Source organism: Enhydra lutris, unplaced genomic scaffold, assembly GCF_002288905.1.
Source record: "Enhydra lutris kenyoni isolate GAN:26980312 unplaced genomic scaffold, ASM228890v2 scaffoldscaffold30, whole genome shotgun sequence".
NCBI classification, from domain to species: domain Eukaryota; kingdom Metazoa; phylum Chordata; class Mammalia; order Carnivora; family Mustelidae; genus Enhydra; species Enhydra lutris.
In genome coordinates, this window is record NW_019154114.1 from 12625110 (window position 1) to 12637226 (window position 12117).

General features: G+C 50.8%; 1 protein-coding gene across 2 annotated transcripts in view; it reads right to left on the reverse strand.

Moving 5' to 3' along the window:
• Positions 1-1014: 1014 nt before the first annotated feature.
• LOC111152950 (ADAM metallopeptidase with thrombospondin type 1 motif 18) overlaps positions 1015-12117 on the reverse strand; it is a 136335-nt gene continuing 125232 nt past the window's right edge. For both annotated transcript variants that reach the window (XM_022511698.1, XM_022511699.1), the window contains 4 exons: positions 11506-11691; positions 9914-10126; positions 6771-6918; positions 1015-1130 (listed from right to left, as the gene is read on the reverse strand). In XM_022511698.1, the coding sequence (XP_022367406.1) occupies positions 1015-1130; positions 6771-6918; positions 9914-10126; positions 11506-11691 (663 nt within the window). The remainder of the gene's footprint in view (positions 1131-6770; positions 6919-9913; positions 10127-11505; positions 11692-12117) is intronic.

A 12117-nucleotide genomic window follows, 5' to 3' on the forward strand; every position in this document is an offset into this window, starting at 1 on the left:
TTTCCAAGCAGCTCTGATAATATGTAGGGAGTCTTATAAATGTTGGTCTGCTCTCCTTCAAAACACTGCTGTTCTGCTATTTAGCTCCTCCTAGAGTTTTACCAGAAATGAACGTCTCGCCAGTTCTGATTCCCAAAGAGCAGACTAGGGGCTCCCGTGGACTTGTTCAGCTAGCACTGGAAGTTACGAGGTTGACGTACTGTGTAGGATGTCAACATATGCCTTTTATGTGAGTTTGTGGGCTTTTGTTTTTTCAGAGTCTTGAAGTTCACTTAACTGGGGATCTTAAATAATTCATGTTGCCCTGTTTCCAGAATATTCCTTGGCATACTTTTCAAGTGTGACTTTTAGTCTTGGAGACTCTCTAAGCAGAATATAGTCTAAACAAAATAATAAAAACAACACACGCACACTGGATAAAAGTAACACGAGGCTTGCTAGTCCAGCAGCAAGCACAGTTATGAGCACCTTTTTGCTTCCCGTGGAACTCCTCCTTGGGGCTGGCCACAGTGTCCGTCACACTGTGAGCTCCGGGCAACAGCGAAGCAAGGGGTTCCATTTGTATTTGATTGCTCCAAGGCTCCATCTCGGACCCGAAGTCTGAAAGCACCTTTTCAACCCAGATGTCTTTGCCGTGGAACCCTCTGAAGTTCAAAGAGGGACCCTCCCCATGGTGACCAGATTCTCACTTCGTCAAAATTAAAACGTGACGTCTCAGTGGGATCCATCACTTCTTTCGTTGTCACAGTGCAAATCGAAGTTATTTTGTCTTTTCTTGTGGAAGTCCAGTTTGCCCTTGCTTCCCATTTTCAAGTGCTTTGGAGTACCATGTGCTTTGGGGAAGTGGATAGGGAGCCTGTCCTCGAGAGCCCATTCCACTGATGGCTGCAGCCGCGCATGGGTGGTCTGCAGTGTTTGGCTTTCAGTGGGGGATTAATGGTGGCTGGTCTCTCCAGAGGTGAGAGGGAAGTCCTCGCCCTCGAGTGTTGTGGGGGGTGGGGTGGGTCGTTGAGATCAGCTCTTCCTCGTGCATGACTTGCAGCACTGTTGACCATAAAATTTGTGGTTGCAGACGCCATGTTGAGGAACTAGGGGACACCAGCTGAAGAAATCGACACACGATGGATCCTCTGCAGGGAGAGAAAAAAAATTGTTCACTCCTCAGGAGGAAGCTTAGCCTTTTCCTTAAGGTGAGAGCCTGTGGGTCAAAGACCTTGGACGTACCTGCCTCCTGCCTCTGAGTGGTTCTGCTCCTATACTAGGACTTGGCTGGGAGGGAGGGGGAGCAGGATTAAGACATCAAAAGGGACTAGGGCCCTTGGTGAAATGTCAGCTGGTGGGAGTGGAGTGGATGTTAAAAGAAAGCATTACATCCAGTCCAAGATTCCTGTTGGATCCTCCCCAGGGGCCTGGGAGCCACCATGTTGTGTCCTTAGCCCAGCCTGGGAGGAATGCCCTGGGGGTCTTGTTAAACCACTGCTTCTGATTCCTAGAGTCTGGGGTGGGCTGGGAGCAGCTGCCACCTGGTCCACGGACCTTATTTTGGGAACAGGAGGCCTACGATACAGGAGTCAGCACACCGAGACTGATGGCTCAGCTGCAGTGCTCTACGTTGATTTCAATAAATCTCCCAGCCCATCTGCAATGGAGTGAATTTAAGTCAACAGCAGGCCTGACTTCTCTTGTTGACAGATGGGATTACGGGCTGGAAGCAGAACTCGGTACACCAGGGATTCTCACGCAGAAGGACCTCATTAGGTACAGAAGGCATGTGAAGCTGTATGTAAGATGTTCTTCAAGTAAACCTCAGTGCCCATTTTAGGAGTCAAGGTCTTAGCCATTTTACCAGATTCTCAAGGAATTTTGACTTCAGAAGTGTTTATGGTCTACCCTATACGTAAGTTTTCTCAGTCATGGTTGGAAGTGTTTTCCCCTTCCTCTCTGCAAGGCTCAAAAGTCACTTTACCTTCACTTTGCCCAACACCCCCCACTGCCCATAGGCACTCACCCAGCTCCCTTTTAAAATTATCCTGAAGTACCTCTTCTCTGTGCCCTATGTCCCTGGACATGGCAGGCCAGGTTCTCAGCTCTCCTTCCTTTTCCTGCTGTTCCTGACTTGAATTCTGCCTCTCTGTGATTCAGAACTACCTACAGTTCCTTCCCCTGCCTTCGTTCTTCTGCCTAAAATACAGCCTCCGCACCCATCTCATAGTAGCACCACTGATCCTTTGAACGGACAAGTCAGTTCATGTCATGCATGTCTCAGCCCCAGACTCTCCCTTTGGCCCCTCCATCCACCCACAGTGAAAGGTTTAGTCCTTACCATGGCTGACAAGGTCTTAGGATCTGGTTCCCCCACTACTGCTTGACCTCGTCTTCCTCTTCTCGTCCCCTCCCCCACATGGGCCACCTGGGGGATGCCCTAATGTGCCAGGCACATGGTGGCTTTCCCCAGCCATCTACTTCCCCAGACCCCTTCTATTCCTTTATGTCTCTGCTCAGAGGTCACTGGCAGACAACAGGGCCTTCCGGGACTCCCCCAGATAAGCAGAGTGCTCTGCGGCCTCCCAGAAAACACTCCCTACTCCCCACCCTTGCTTTATTTTCCTACCTTGGGGCTATCAGTGCTCATCCCATTCTGTGCTGCCTGTCTGTTCCTCTCTAGAACGTAAGATCCTTGAGAGCAGAGGTTTCATCTACTGTTTTCATTACTTCATTCCCAACGTGTAGTGCCTGTCACAAAGTAGCTGCTCAGGGAATATTTGTTGAAAAAATATACCAGTTTCCCTGTAATCATCATGGCTAGAACAACCAATGTGAAATCTACATGTTACAGCTTGGGTAGAAAGGTGAACTAAGAGCATCTTTCTTTTCTTTTCAGTAACTCCTGGATATGGAGCCTAAAGAATTTTCTGACGGGTTGGTAAAGACAGGAGAGAGCAAAGAAGAATCAAGAACGATGATGAGCTTTTTGCCCTGGGCATCTAGGAGGTATACGGAGGTGGACCATCACGGGGCAGCGGTGCGATCCCTTACCTCAGAGATACAAGTCAGACGTGAGAGGAACACTCGTCTATCCTCTGGCCCATGTATCTCTGTACTCATCTCCGGTTGTGTCTAATACAAACTTGGACAGTGTCTTCTATCCCAGCCACCGAGCATGCAGCCTCCTCAATCAGAATGTACACCTGAATCACTTTCTACTTAAATTGTAGAGATTATCCTACTGATGTAGTAGAAATACCGCATCAGGATGAAAACAGACCGCTAAAAGCATGACCCTAACTGCAGTACTGTAGCAACGCTTACTCCTTTCGAGGTAAGAATGGGATCTCGGCTGGCTGCTGCGGCTTTGAGCTCATTTTAAGTCTGGAAGCAGAAGGGAGGTTTATCGCTGAGCCATCGAGATGAGCACTGGGTTTGATTACTGCTACTCTAATGATTACCGATAGCTGGTTATTTGAGCTTCTGTTGTCACATGTTTCATGTGTGCTGTTGAGGATGACCCTGGTGTCCTATTCTTTGCCTCACATCCCGCATGCAGACCACTGACAAGTATTATACATGAGCTCAGTCTTTAGAATACACCAGCACCCAGCCTCTCCCAGTACGGCCACTGCCCTCATGGAACCTCCTCCTCCCGCTCTGGACCCCTGTGCTCTTCTCTGGGTAACTGCCGGGGACCTTCCCACAAGTCCGATCGCATGGCTCCTCTGCTCCAAGTTCTCCATCAGCTTCCATCTCACTCAGAGGTAAATCTTAAGTCCTTACAAAGACTGACAAGGCCCCTAGGACCAGCTTCTGCTCATCACCTAACCCCTGTCCACTTTAGACATCTGACTCCAGGTGTCTTACTGTTCCTTGATCGGATTCACACATTCCCACCTCAGGGCCTTTGGATGTGCTGGTCCCCCTGCCAGGAACACTGTCCTTCTGGATACATGCATAGTTCACCTTCCTATAGATCCATATCTGTATCATATCATCCTTGCCTGACTAGTCTCTCTAAACCAGTTCTCCCCCACCCCTTACCCCCTAATCCTTCTCATTCTCTATACCCTGCTTTGGTTTTATTTTCTACTTTATTATCTGACATTGTATATTTATTGGTTGGCCTGTTGTTCGTTTCCAGATAGGAGGTGGAAACTCTGGCCATTTTGTCCACTGCTCTATCTACAGTCAGACATCAGAACAGTTCCCGGTTCAGAGTGAGTCCTAAATAGACATGGAAACCCTGAATCATCTTACTTAACTCCCAGTGATCTTTTCAGGTAAGCATTATTTCTTCATTTTATGAAGAGTTCAAAAGCTTGCCTGTGGCCACAAACTAGTCAATGGCTGTGTGTGGACGCAAATCCTTCTTGTGACGTCAGAGTCCTTGCTCCTCCCGCTGTGCAGTGCCACCCTTCTTGGCCCCTCTCCATGTGAGGAGGGGAGATTCCAAGAGGAATAAACTTACGCCAAATCCCATTAGGCTGTAGCCCAGGCCTCGTCCCAACTGTCAACAACCACTCACAATACCGCAATGACTGATGTCGCTGCCCGAGGCTTCCTTCTTTTCTGAATAAGGTTTACATGTAAAATAGACACAATGCCAGCTCATAGGATGGTTTCCCGAAGTACAGATCCAGTGAAGACCCGGGCAGAGCCTCCCACAGTGCAGACAGCACCGAGTGAGTGCCCTAGACTGGCTACCAGCACGGGGGTGGGGCAGGGGGTCCGAGCGATGGCACACACACTTGGCTGTCCTGCAAGACTGTTTACTCTCAACTCTTGGAGGGGAAGGTGGTGCCTCAAAAGCACGGTGCATCATGGGAGTCTCAGAGAAGATTCCAAGAATGAAACCTTCTTCCCTCTGGCACCATGGGTTTGCTTACTGTCCACTAATGTTTGTTGAGAACTAAGTGTTAGAAAACACACTCCAGTTCCCCCTGTGGTCAGTCTGCCAATGATCTAAGGGGGAAGACTAACCCAACAGCAGTTTGGGCACAGCCCTCTCCCCGGATTTGGGATGGAATGCGAGAAGCGGGAGGAGGCCTTCAACTGCATAAAAACCACAGGCCACATTTTGGCCAAGAAGAAATACTCAGGCTTATGCCTTTCATATCTGCCTTCTTACCATACTCCTCTTTACAAAAGAGACCTCAGTTACTCAAGAGGCACGGAGAGAGGTCCTTCTCAGAACCCCTTCTCGTCCTGCCATCTTCCACTGCCCCCATCCCTGCAACCCACGGAGAACTGACCTCCACCGTGACACTGGTAACACTCCACCACGCGCATCTGTTGCCCTGTCTTCCTCCTCCGCTGAGACACTGACTCCTTGTACCTTAAGAACAGGACGTTACCTTGTTCTTTTATCCCTAGAAGAATGCTAGGGATATGCAGCAGGTGCTTAGTGACCCGGCTTGGAAGGAAGAAGAGAACCTCATGGTACTGGACCGCAAATCTCCCACCTAACACGTGCTGAGCATTGACAGTGTGCCTGGCGGGGTGCCGGATGAACAGAATAGTAACACCAAGGGCCTCCCCTCAATCCTGGATCTAATCTGTCTGGCTCTCCCCACCTTGTACTCTTGCCAGGAGATACTGCTGAGCCATGGTCATGATCAGCCATTCCCTACAGCCTGTCTCCGAGTACCTAGGGGTCATGCATTTCTGACTCCGGGCATGTGTCCGGGGCCAGCTGACTGAAGAGGGGGGAGGAGAGGTCACCAAGGGGGAAGAAAGGGGGAGACAGTTTGCAAGTACATGACCACTTGCTCCAAATGTGAGGCTGGAGGTTTGGAGAATTCCAAAATTGCCTTGGAAGGGATGGGACTCGGAGAAGCTGGCATGTTACTAGTTCTTTTGTCTCCTGCAAGCCTCAGACAAGGAAGGAGAGAGGGCAGAGGAGGGAAAATAGAAGCCCAGAGTCTGGAGCCAAGGCTCGAAGATGAAGCTAAACAAGGACAACAACTTAGAAACGCAAAGTGGTAGGGATGGGGAGACCCAAGGAGTCAGAGTCCTGAATCTGATTCCCCACAGATGGCAGAGCGTGGGGTAAGAAATTAAACAGCCCTGGAAAAGCCGCGATGGGATGAAAATGTAGCAGGTACCTGGCGGGAACCTAATTCTTTAGCACAAGGAAATCTGAGGGGAGGAGGAGACCTTTCCTGGTGTGTTTGTCAGGTGCCTTTGAAAAGGAAGTTGAGCCAGTGAAACCCAGTCTAGTAGTTTGCGCATGTAATCCAGTGTCCCATTGTGCGTCCAGCACACGCCGCACTGCGTGGGAACGGACTGTAACCAAGAAAGCACGCAAGGTGTGGTCTGAGGATGCCGCATGTTCCCTGACGGACTGTAATTTACCTGCCTCCTCCGCTAACACGTGAGTTCAAGGACGATCCCCCTTCACGCTTGGGTTTCCACTGACAACCCTAATCTTGGGCTCATGGTAGTTACTTTTTCATTTTCTTATGTAACTAAAACCGTGTTAAAAAAAAACTGACTGGCATGATTGCTATTTCCCCCTTTGAGAGTAAGAAGTAAGGGCTCACAAGCCTTATCGTAGAATTAAATGTTCCCTGCATGGGTGTGCAAACAAGATCATCGTGAGCAGGAACGTCCCAGATTTGTGCCCTGTACCCCCTGTGGGGGGCGCCGTTCACACAGACAGGGTGTGAATAGCACCTCCTAGTGGCGCTGCAGGGCATAAGCTGCATCACCCGACCGGAGGGGTTTTGGGAAAGTTCTCAGAGGACAAATCCGATGGACTGGGGAGGGGGGCCAGTTACCTCTCTTGTCAGGAGCCGGACAGAAGTTGGTATTACAGGCTTGCAGCACCGGAGGCTTCTGGTGGAGCGGACAGCTGGAGGCAGGCCGGCCCTGCTGCATGCAGTGGACCGAACGCGTCTGCACACCCCCTCCACAGGTCACCGTGCACTGCAGAAGGGGGCAAGAGGAAGGAGTCAGCAGCCCTCGGAGGGAGGGTGCTTGTGGCGGTCAGAGATGTCCAACAGAAGGCATCTCCACGCTCCGTGCCACGACCCGGGCGCCCTGTTGATGAAGCAAGAGTGGCCAGAGCCCGGCACGTGTGCTCACGTCCATGGTCGAGCGCGCGGCAGACGTGATCTGATTAGAAGGGGGTCCTCGGCAAACGTCCTCTCTCTGGCCCCAGAGCGTGTCTCCAGTTAAGTGACTGTAAAGAAGAGGGCTTCCAGAAATACAGAAGCTGCCACAAGGATGCAGAACAAATCATCCCAGTATTTAAAGAATTCCAGATAATCTCCGCAGATGCAGTGGGGCGGGGGAGGGGGGCATGGGAGACGGTTCAGAATTAGGACAGCGAAGAAATAATACTTTATCCGAGGCAGCTTTGGAATTCTGTCCTCGGTGCCTGGCCAAATTCTGAGTTGGTACGGTGGGTGTGGTGCTTCCTAGAAATCAGTGATTTTGCTGTTCCATTAAAACAACAACAAAAATAGATGACTAACAAGGACTATCACCTTTTTTTCCCCTCAGACATATATTTTGTACCAAAAGAATAAATGAAATATCAGGGGAAAAAAACCCCTATACATGGATTATCTTTTGTTTTGCTTTTAAAAATGCGCTACATTGGGTGCCTGGGTGGCTCAGTGGGTTGGGCCGCTGCCTTCGGCTCAGGTCATGATCCCAGGTCCTGGGTTCGAGCCCCGCATCGGGCTTTCTGCTCAGCAGGGAGCCTGCTTCCTCCTCTCTCTCTCTGCCTGCTTGTGATTTCTCTCTGTCAAATAAATAAATAAAATCTTTTAAAAAAAATGCACTACATTGTTCTTAGTGCAGATAGGTGAAGTGTTTATCTAGGGACAAGCATCGTTATAGGGACTGGTATCTGGGAGGGGAAAACAGGCAGGGATGGAAAACATACGAGGTTTGGTTTTGGAGTCTAGCTGATTAGGGATACACAATCACACTGGTTTCCTTTGCTTTTCTTCATGGTTTAGTTCTCAGATCTTCCCCCAATACACACACACACACATACACATTTTAGACATTTATACATGTGTATGTATGTGTACTTACAAATACGTATGCACGCAAAAATGAACTACTGGGGCTTCATCAAGATCAAAAGGTTTTGCAAAAGCAAAGGAAACAGTCAACAAAACCAAAAGACAACGGACAGAATGGGAGAAGATATTCGCAAATGGCATATCAGACAAAGGGCTAGTATCCAAAATCTATAGAGAACTTATCAAACTCAACACCCAAAGAACAAATAATCCAATCAAGAAATGGGCAGAAGACATGCACTTTCTACAAAGAAGACATCCAGATGGCCAACAGACACATAAAAAAGTGCTCAACATCACTCGGTATCAGGGAAATACAAATCAAAACCACAGTGAGATACCACCTCACCACAGTCAGAATGGCTAAAATTAACCAGTCAGGAAATGAAAGGTGTTAAGCTCCTGTAGCCACTCTGAAAAACAGCATGGAAGTTCCTAAAAAAGTTGAAAATAGAGCTACCCTATCACCCAGCAATTGCACTAATGGGTATTTACCCCAAAGATACAAATGTAGTGATCCAAAGAGGTACATGCACCCCAATGTTCACTGCAGCAATATCCACAACAGCCAAACTATGGAAAGAACCTAGATGTCCATCAACAGATGAATGGATAAAGAAGATGTGGTATATATATATATATATATATATATATACACAATGGAATACTATGCAGCCTTCAAAAGAAATGAAATCTTGCCATTTGCAATGGCGTGGATGGAACTAGAAGGTATTATGCTGAGCGAAATAAGTCAATCAGAGAAAGACAATTATCTTATGAATCTCTGATATGAGGAATTTGAGAGGCAGGGTGGGTGGTGGTGGCGGTAGGGAGGGAAAAAAACAAAATGGGACCAGGGAAGGAGACAAACCATAAGAGACTCTTAATCTCAGGAAACAAACTGAGGGTTGCTGGGGTGAGGGGAGGGATAGGGTGGCTGGGTGAGGGACATTGGGGAGGGAATGTGCTATGGTGAGTGCTGTGAAGTGTGTCAGACCGAGGGCTCACAGACCTGTACCCCGGGGGCAAGTAATACATTATATGTTAATTAAAAAAACATATGCATGCCTATAAACACACACATTCTACACCGTGTGTATGTACGTTTACTTACAGAGACACGGATCTACAGACCTACCTTTGTGCTCGCACATGCCCCAACCCAGCCCCTGTGTCTGTCATGGGGTGGGCAGCACCCCTTCAGAGCTGGCAGGTTCTGTAAAGAGCTCCGTGACCTCTGCTGCTCGGGAAGGGTGAGGACACAACACAGCTTCTCTCCCAGACTCTGCTTCACACGCCAACCTCGCCGATCAGAACCAAGCAACTTTAGCCAAAATTTCACGGGAGTCTTCTGAGAAAAGGGTGCCTCTAACCTCTCATGTGTTTAGGAGCCGGGGGGTTTCCTGCCTGAATTGCCCCAAGCCGAGCTTTCCCTGCCTCCTCTACAGAACAGGCACGAAGTACCCACAAACAAGGCGGCTTCCATAAATGCCGGCTACTACGTCATTCAGCAACTGGACGTAAAAACCAAAGGTGTCAAGACGAAGAGTCGTGTTTCTAGAATACAGGAGGCTCCCGGGGATCTTGAGGGCAGCAGCAAGAGTGAACCGCTGGGGCCATGGGACCAGTCTGGTCTAGGTGCTTTATGTTATCGTAGGTGCGCGTGAAGAGATGAGCTCTTCGGCAGCGTCTTGGTTTTCCAGCTGTGACAGCTGGAGCTCCCAGGTGATGGAAGCAGCCCGGGCCACACAGGTGGCGCAGCTCCCCGAGATCGTGAGGTCTCCCGAACCTGAGCTTCTCTTGTTGACCTTTGGATGGGTCCTTGGCGGGGGGGGGGGGCTGCCCCCGTTCTGGGAATGTCACGGAAGTCCGCCCGCACTCACCTGCTGCCACGGGGATGGGAACCACCCAGCAGCCACGCCGAAGCCGCGGCGGGCGGGACAGGTCCCTCGCTGGCAGGTTTCTTCCAAGTTGAGGTTTGGTTTCTTAATACTGCGGCACCTTCGCTCCGGGAAGGTGATCAGCTTTCCCTGGAAGGGCTTCTCGCTGCATTTCATCTCCCTCCTCCTCACGCCCAAGCCGCAGGTCATCGAGCACTAGGAGCCGAGAAGGGAGGCGTTAGGTGTGCAGAGCCCCACGGTCAAGCGTGCTGAGCAGATGCACCATCCGCGGGACGTTCTAGGAATGGGATCACGGCAGGTCAACCACGTGTGACCCTAAAGGCCCAGCGACCGCGTCCCTCCTGCTACTGCGAAGAAACCAAAGGCTGGAGAATTTGAGTAACTGTCCCCACGTCTCAGAGCTTATCAGCACCAGAAATAAGATGGGGCACTGTCCGGCAGCAAAGCTCTGCTGTTAAGTGGCTAGCTCAAGGTCATACCCGGAGTGAATACTGCAGGGAAATGGGGTAAGTCTGACGGACCCACACATTTAGCCATCAGGCTCTAACGTCTCACAGAAAAGGGGCAGGAAGGGAGGTAGACGTGCTGCTGTGTATGTTACTTATCATTTAGGCAGAATCAAAGGACACGGATGGCCAGACCCAGGGGCTGCTGGGCCAGAAGTCCTGCTTCTGCCGCACCGCACCGACTCCACCGTTGACCCCCATCCTGGCCTGTTTTCCACCCCGAACTGCGATCTCCTCCTGGGCAGAGACCTCGTCCCACCAGTTACTGATGCAGACTTCAGGCTGGGCTCCTCGTCTCACATTTCCTCTGGCTGGGCGTGCGCCCGAGCTTCCCAAGCACAGGTCCAGGAGACGTCTTCACAGCGTTCTCTCCCTCCACCCACATGTGCCCAAAGGTGGCAGTGGCCTCCTTAGGAACTCAAGATTCTGCTTTTCTCCACTCCAGAAACACTCCTCTCTCGTCCCCATCACAGCAACCTCCTTGTGAGCACGTACTTGCCTGTCCTAAGGGCTGTCTGCTTTATGTTGGATTGTTCTGGGTCCTAAGTGGCCCTGACACCGGGGTCCGATGAGGTTTTTCAGCTCCTACCGCCCCCTCACCCCACTGTGCTGGTTGTGTCATCCTCTCTCCCTTCACCCTGGTATGGGGCACACCTTCCATCTGGAACAGCCTTCCCTGACCCCATCCTTGCCCAGTTCTTGTTCATCCTTCCGACTCGCACTCCCTGGAAAGTCTCTCCTGTCAGAGACACTTCCTGGTGGCAGGGCTGGGGGACTCCAAGCTCCCCTGTGGCATCACGGACCCCCACACGCTGCAGCACTCTGCACACCCTCCCCGAGGTGCCCTACACATGCAGGGGGGAGTTGTACACTTTCACGCCCAGGCACGGGCCTGCTCAGTGCGATGGGTGCTTCATGCGGGGTTTGGGGAAAGGTGAGGCGGGAAGAATGGATCATTAGTCGGCACCTGTGTGTGTGGATCAGGAAGGAGGCCTGAGCATCTGGGCGCCAGCGGGTGAACGGAGCATTCGAACCCACAACCCAGCAGTACCAACTCTCAACTCCTACCTCACTCCAGGAAGAGACGACCCACTGCAGCCGGGTGTTTCTGGGGCATCGTCCCAGCACACAGCCCTCCTGGGACTCTGGCTTCGGGCTGCTGGAGCACAGGGTCTCTGGGACATTCTCTGCGGTGGCGGAGCTTCTGCAAAGGACTTCACGCTTCCTCACCCCTCGCCCGCAGCTCTTGGAACACTGGAGATGGGGGGAAAAAAGTCATTTGCCTGCTTGTTCCAAATGATTCTCCTCCAGGTGAACGCTGAGAACGTATAAATGAGGTATTCAACAAATTCTTCTTAAGCTTTAAAACCAAATGCCTGGTAAAATCCCTTGCAGACAGTAGGAGAAATGTTTCTTCCCTCTGAGGCCTTAAATGAAGGTTAGCATTTCCCTTCAGCATCGGAATGCCCAGGAGCTGCCGGTTGCCCCCGGGCCGGAGACGAGGTTCTCTCTAGGGCGCGCACGGTTCCTGGGAGAATGCTACGTGCCTGCTCTCTGGGTCCAGCAGTGGCTCACGCTCTGGCACAAGGCAGAGCTGGTCTGGGCACTTGCTAAGAAGGCTTATTGTGCATCTGATGGAAGCGTAATAGAAACAGATGTACATGTGTAAGAGCGAGAGAC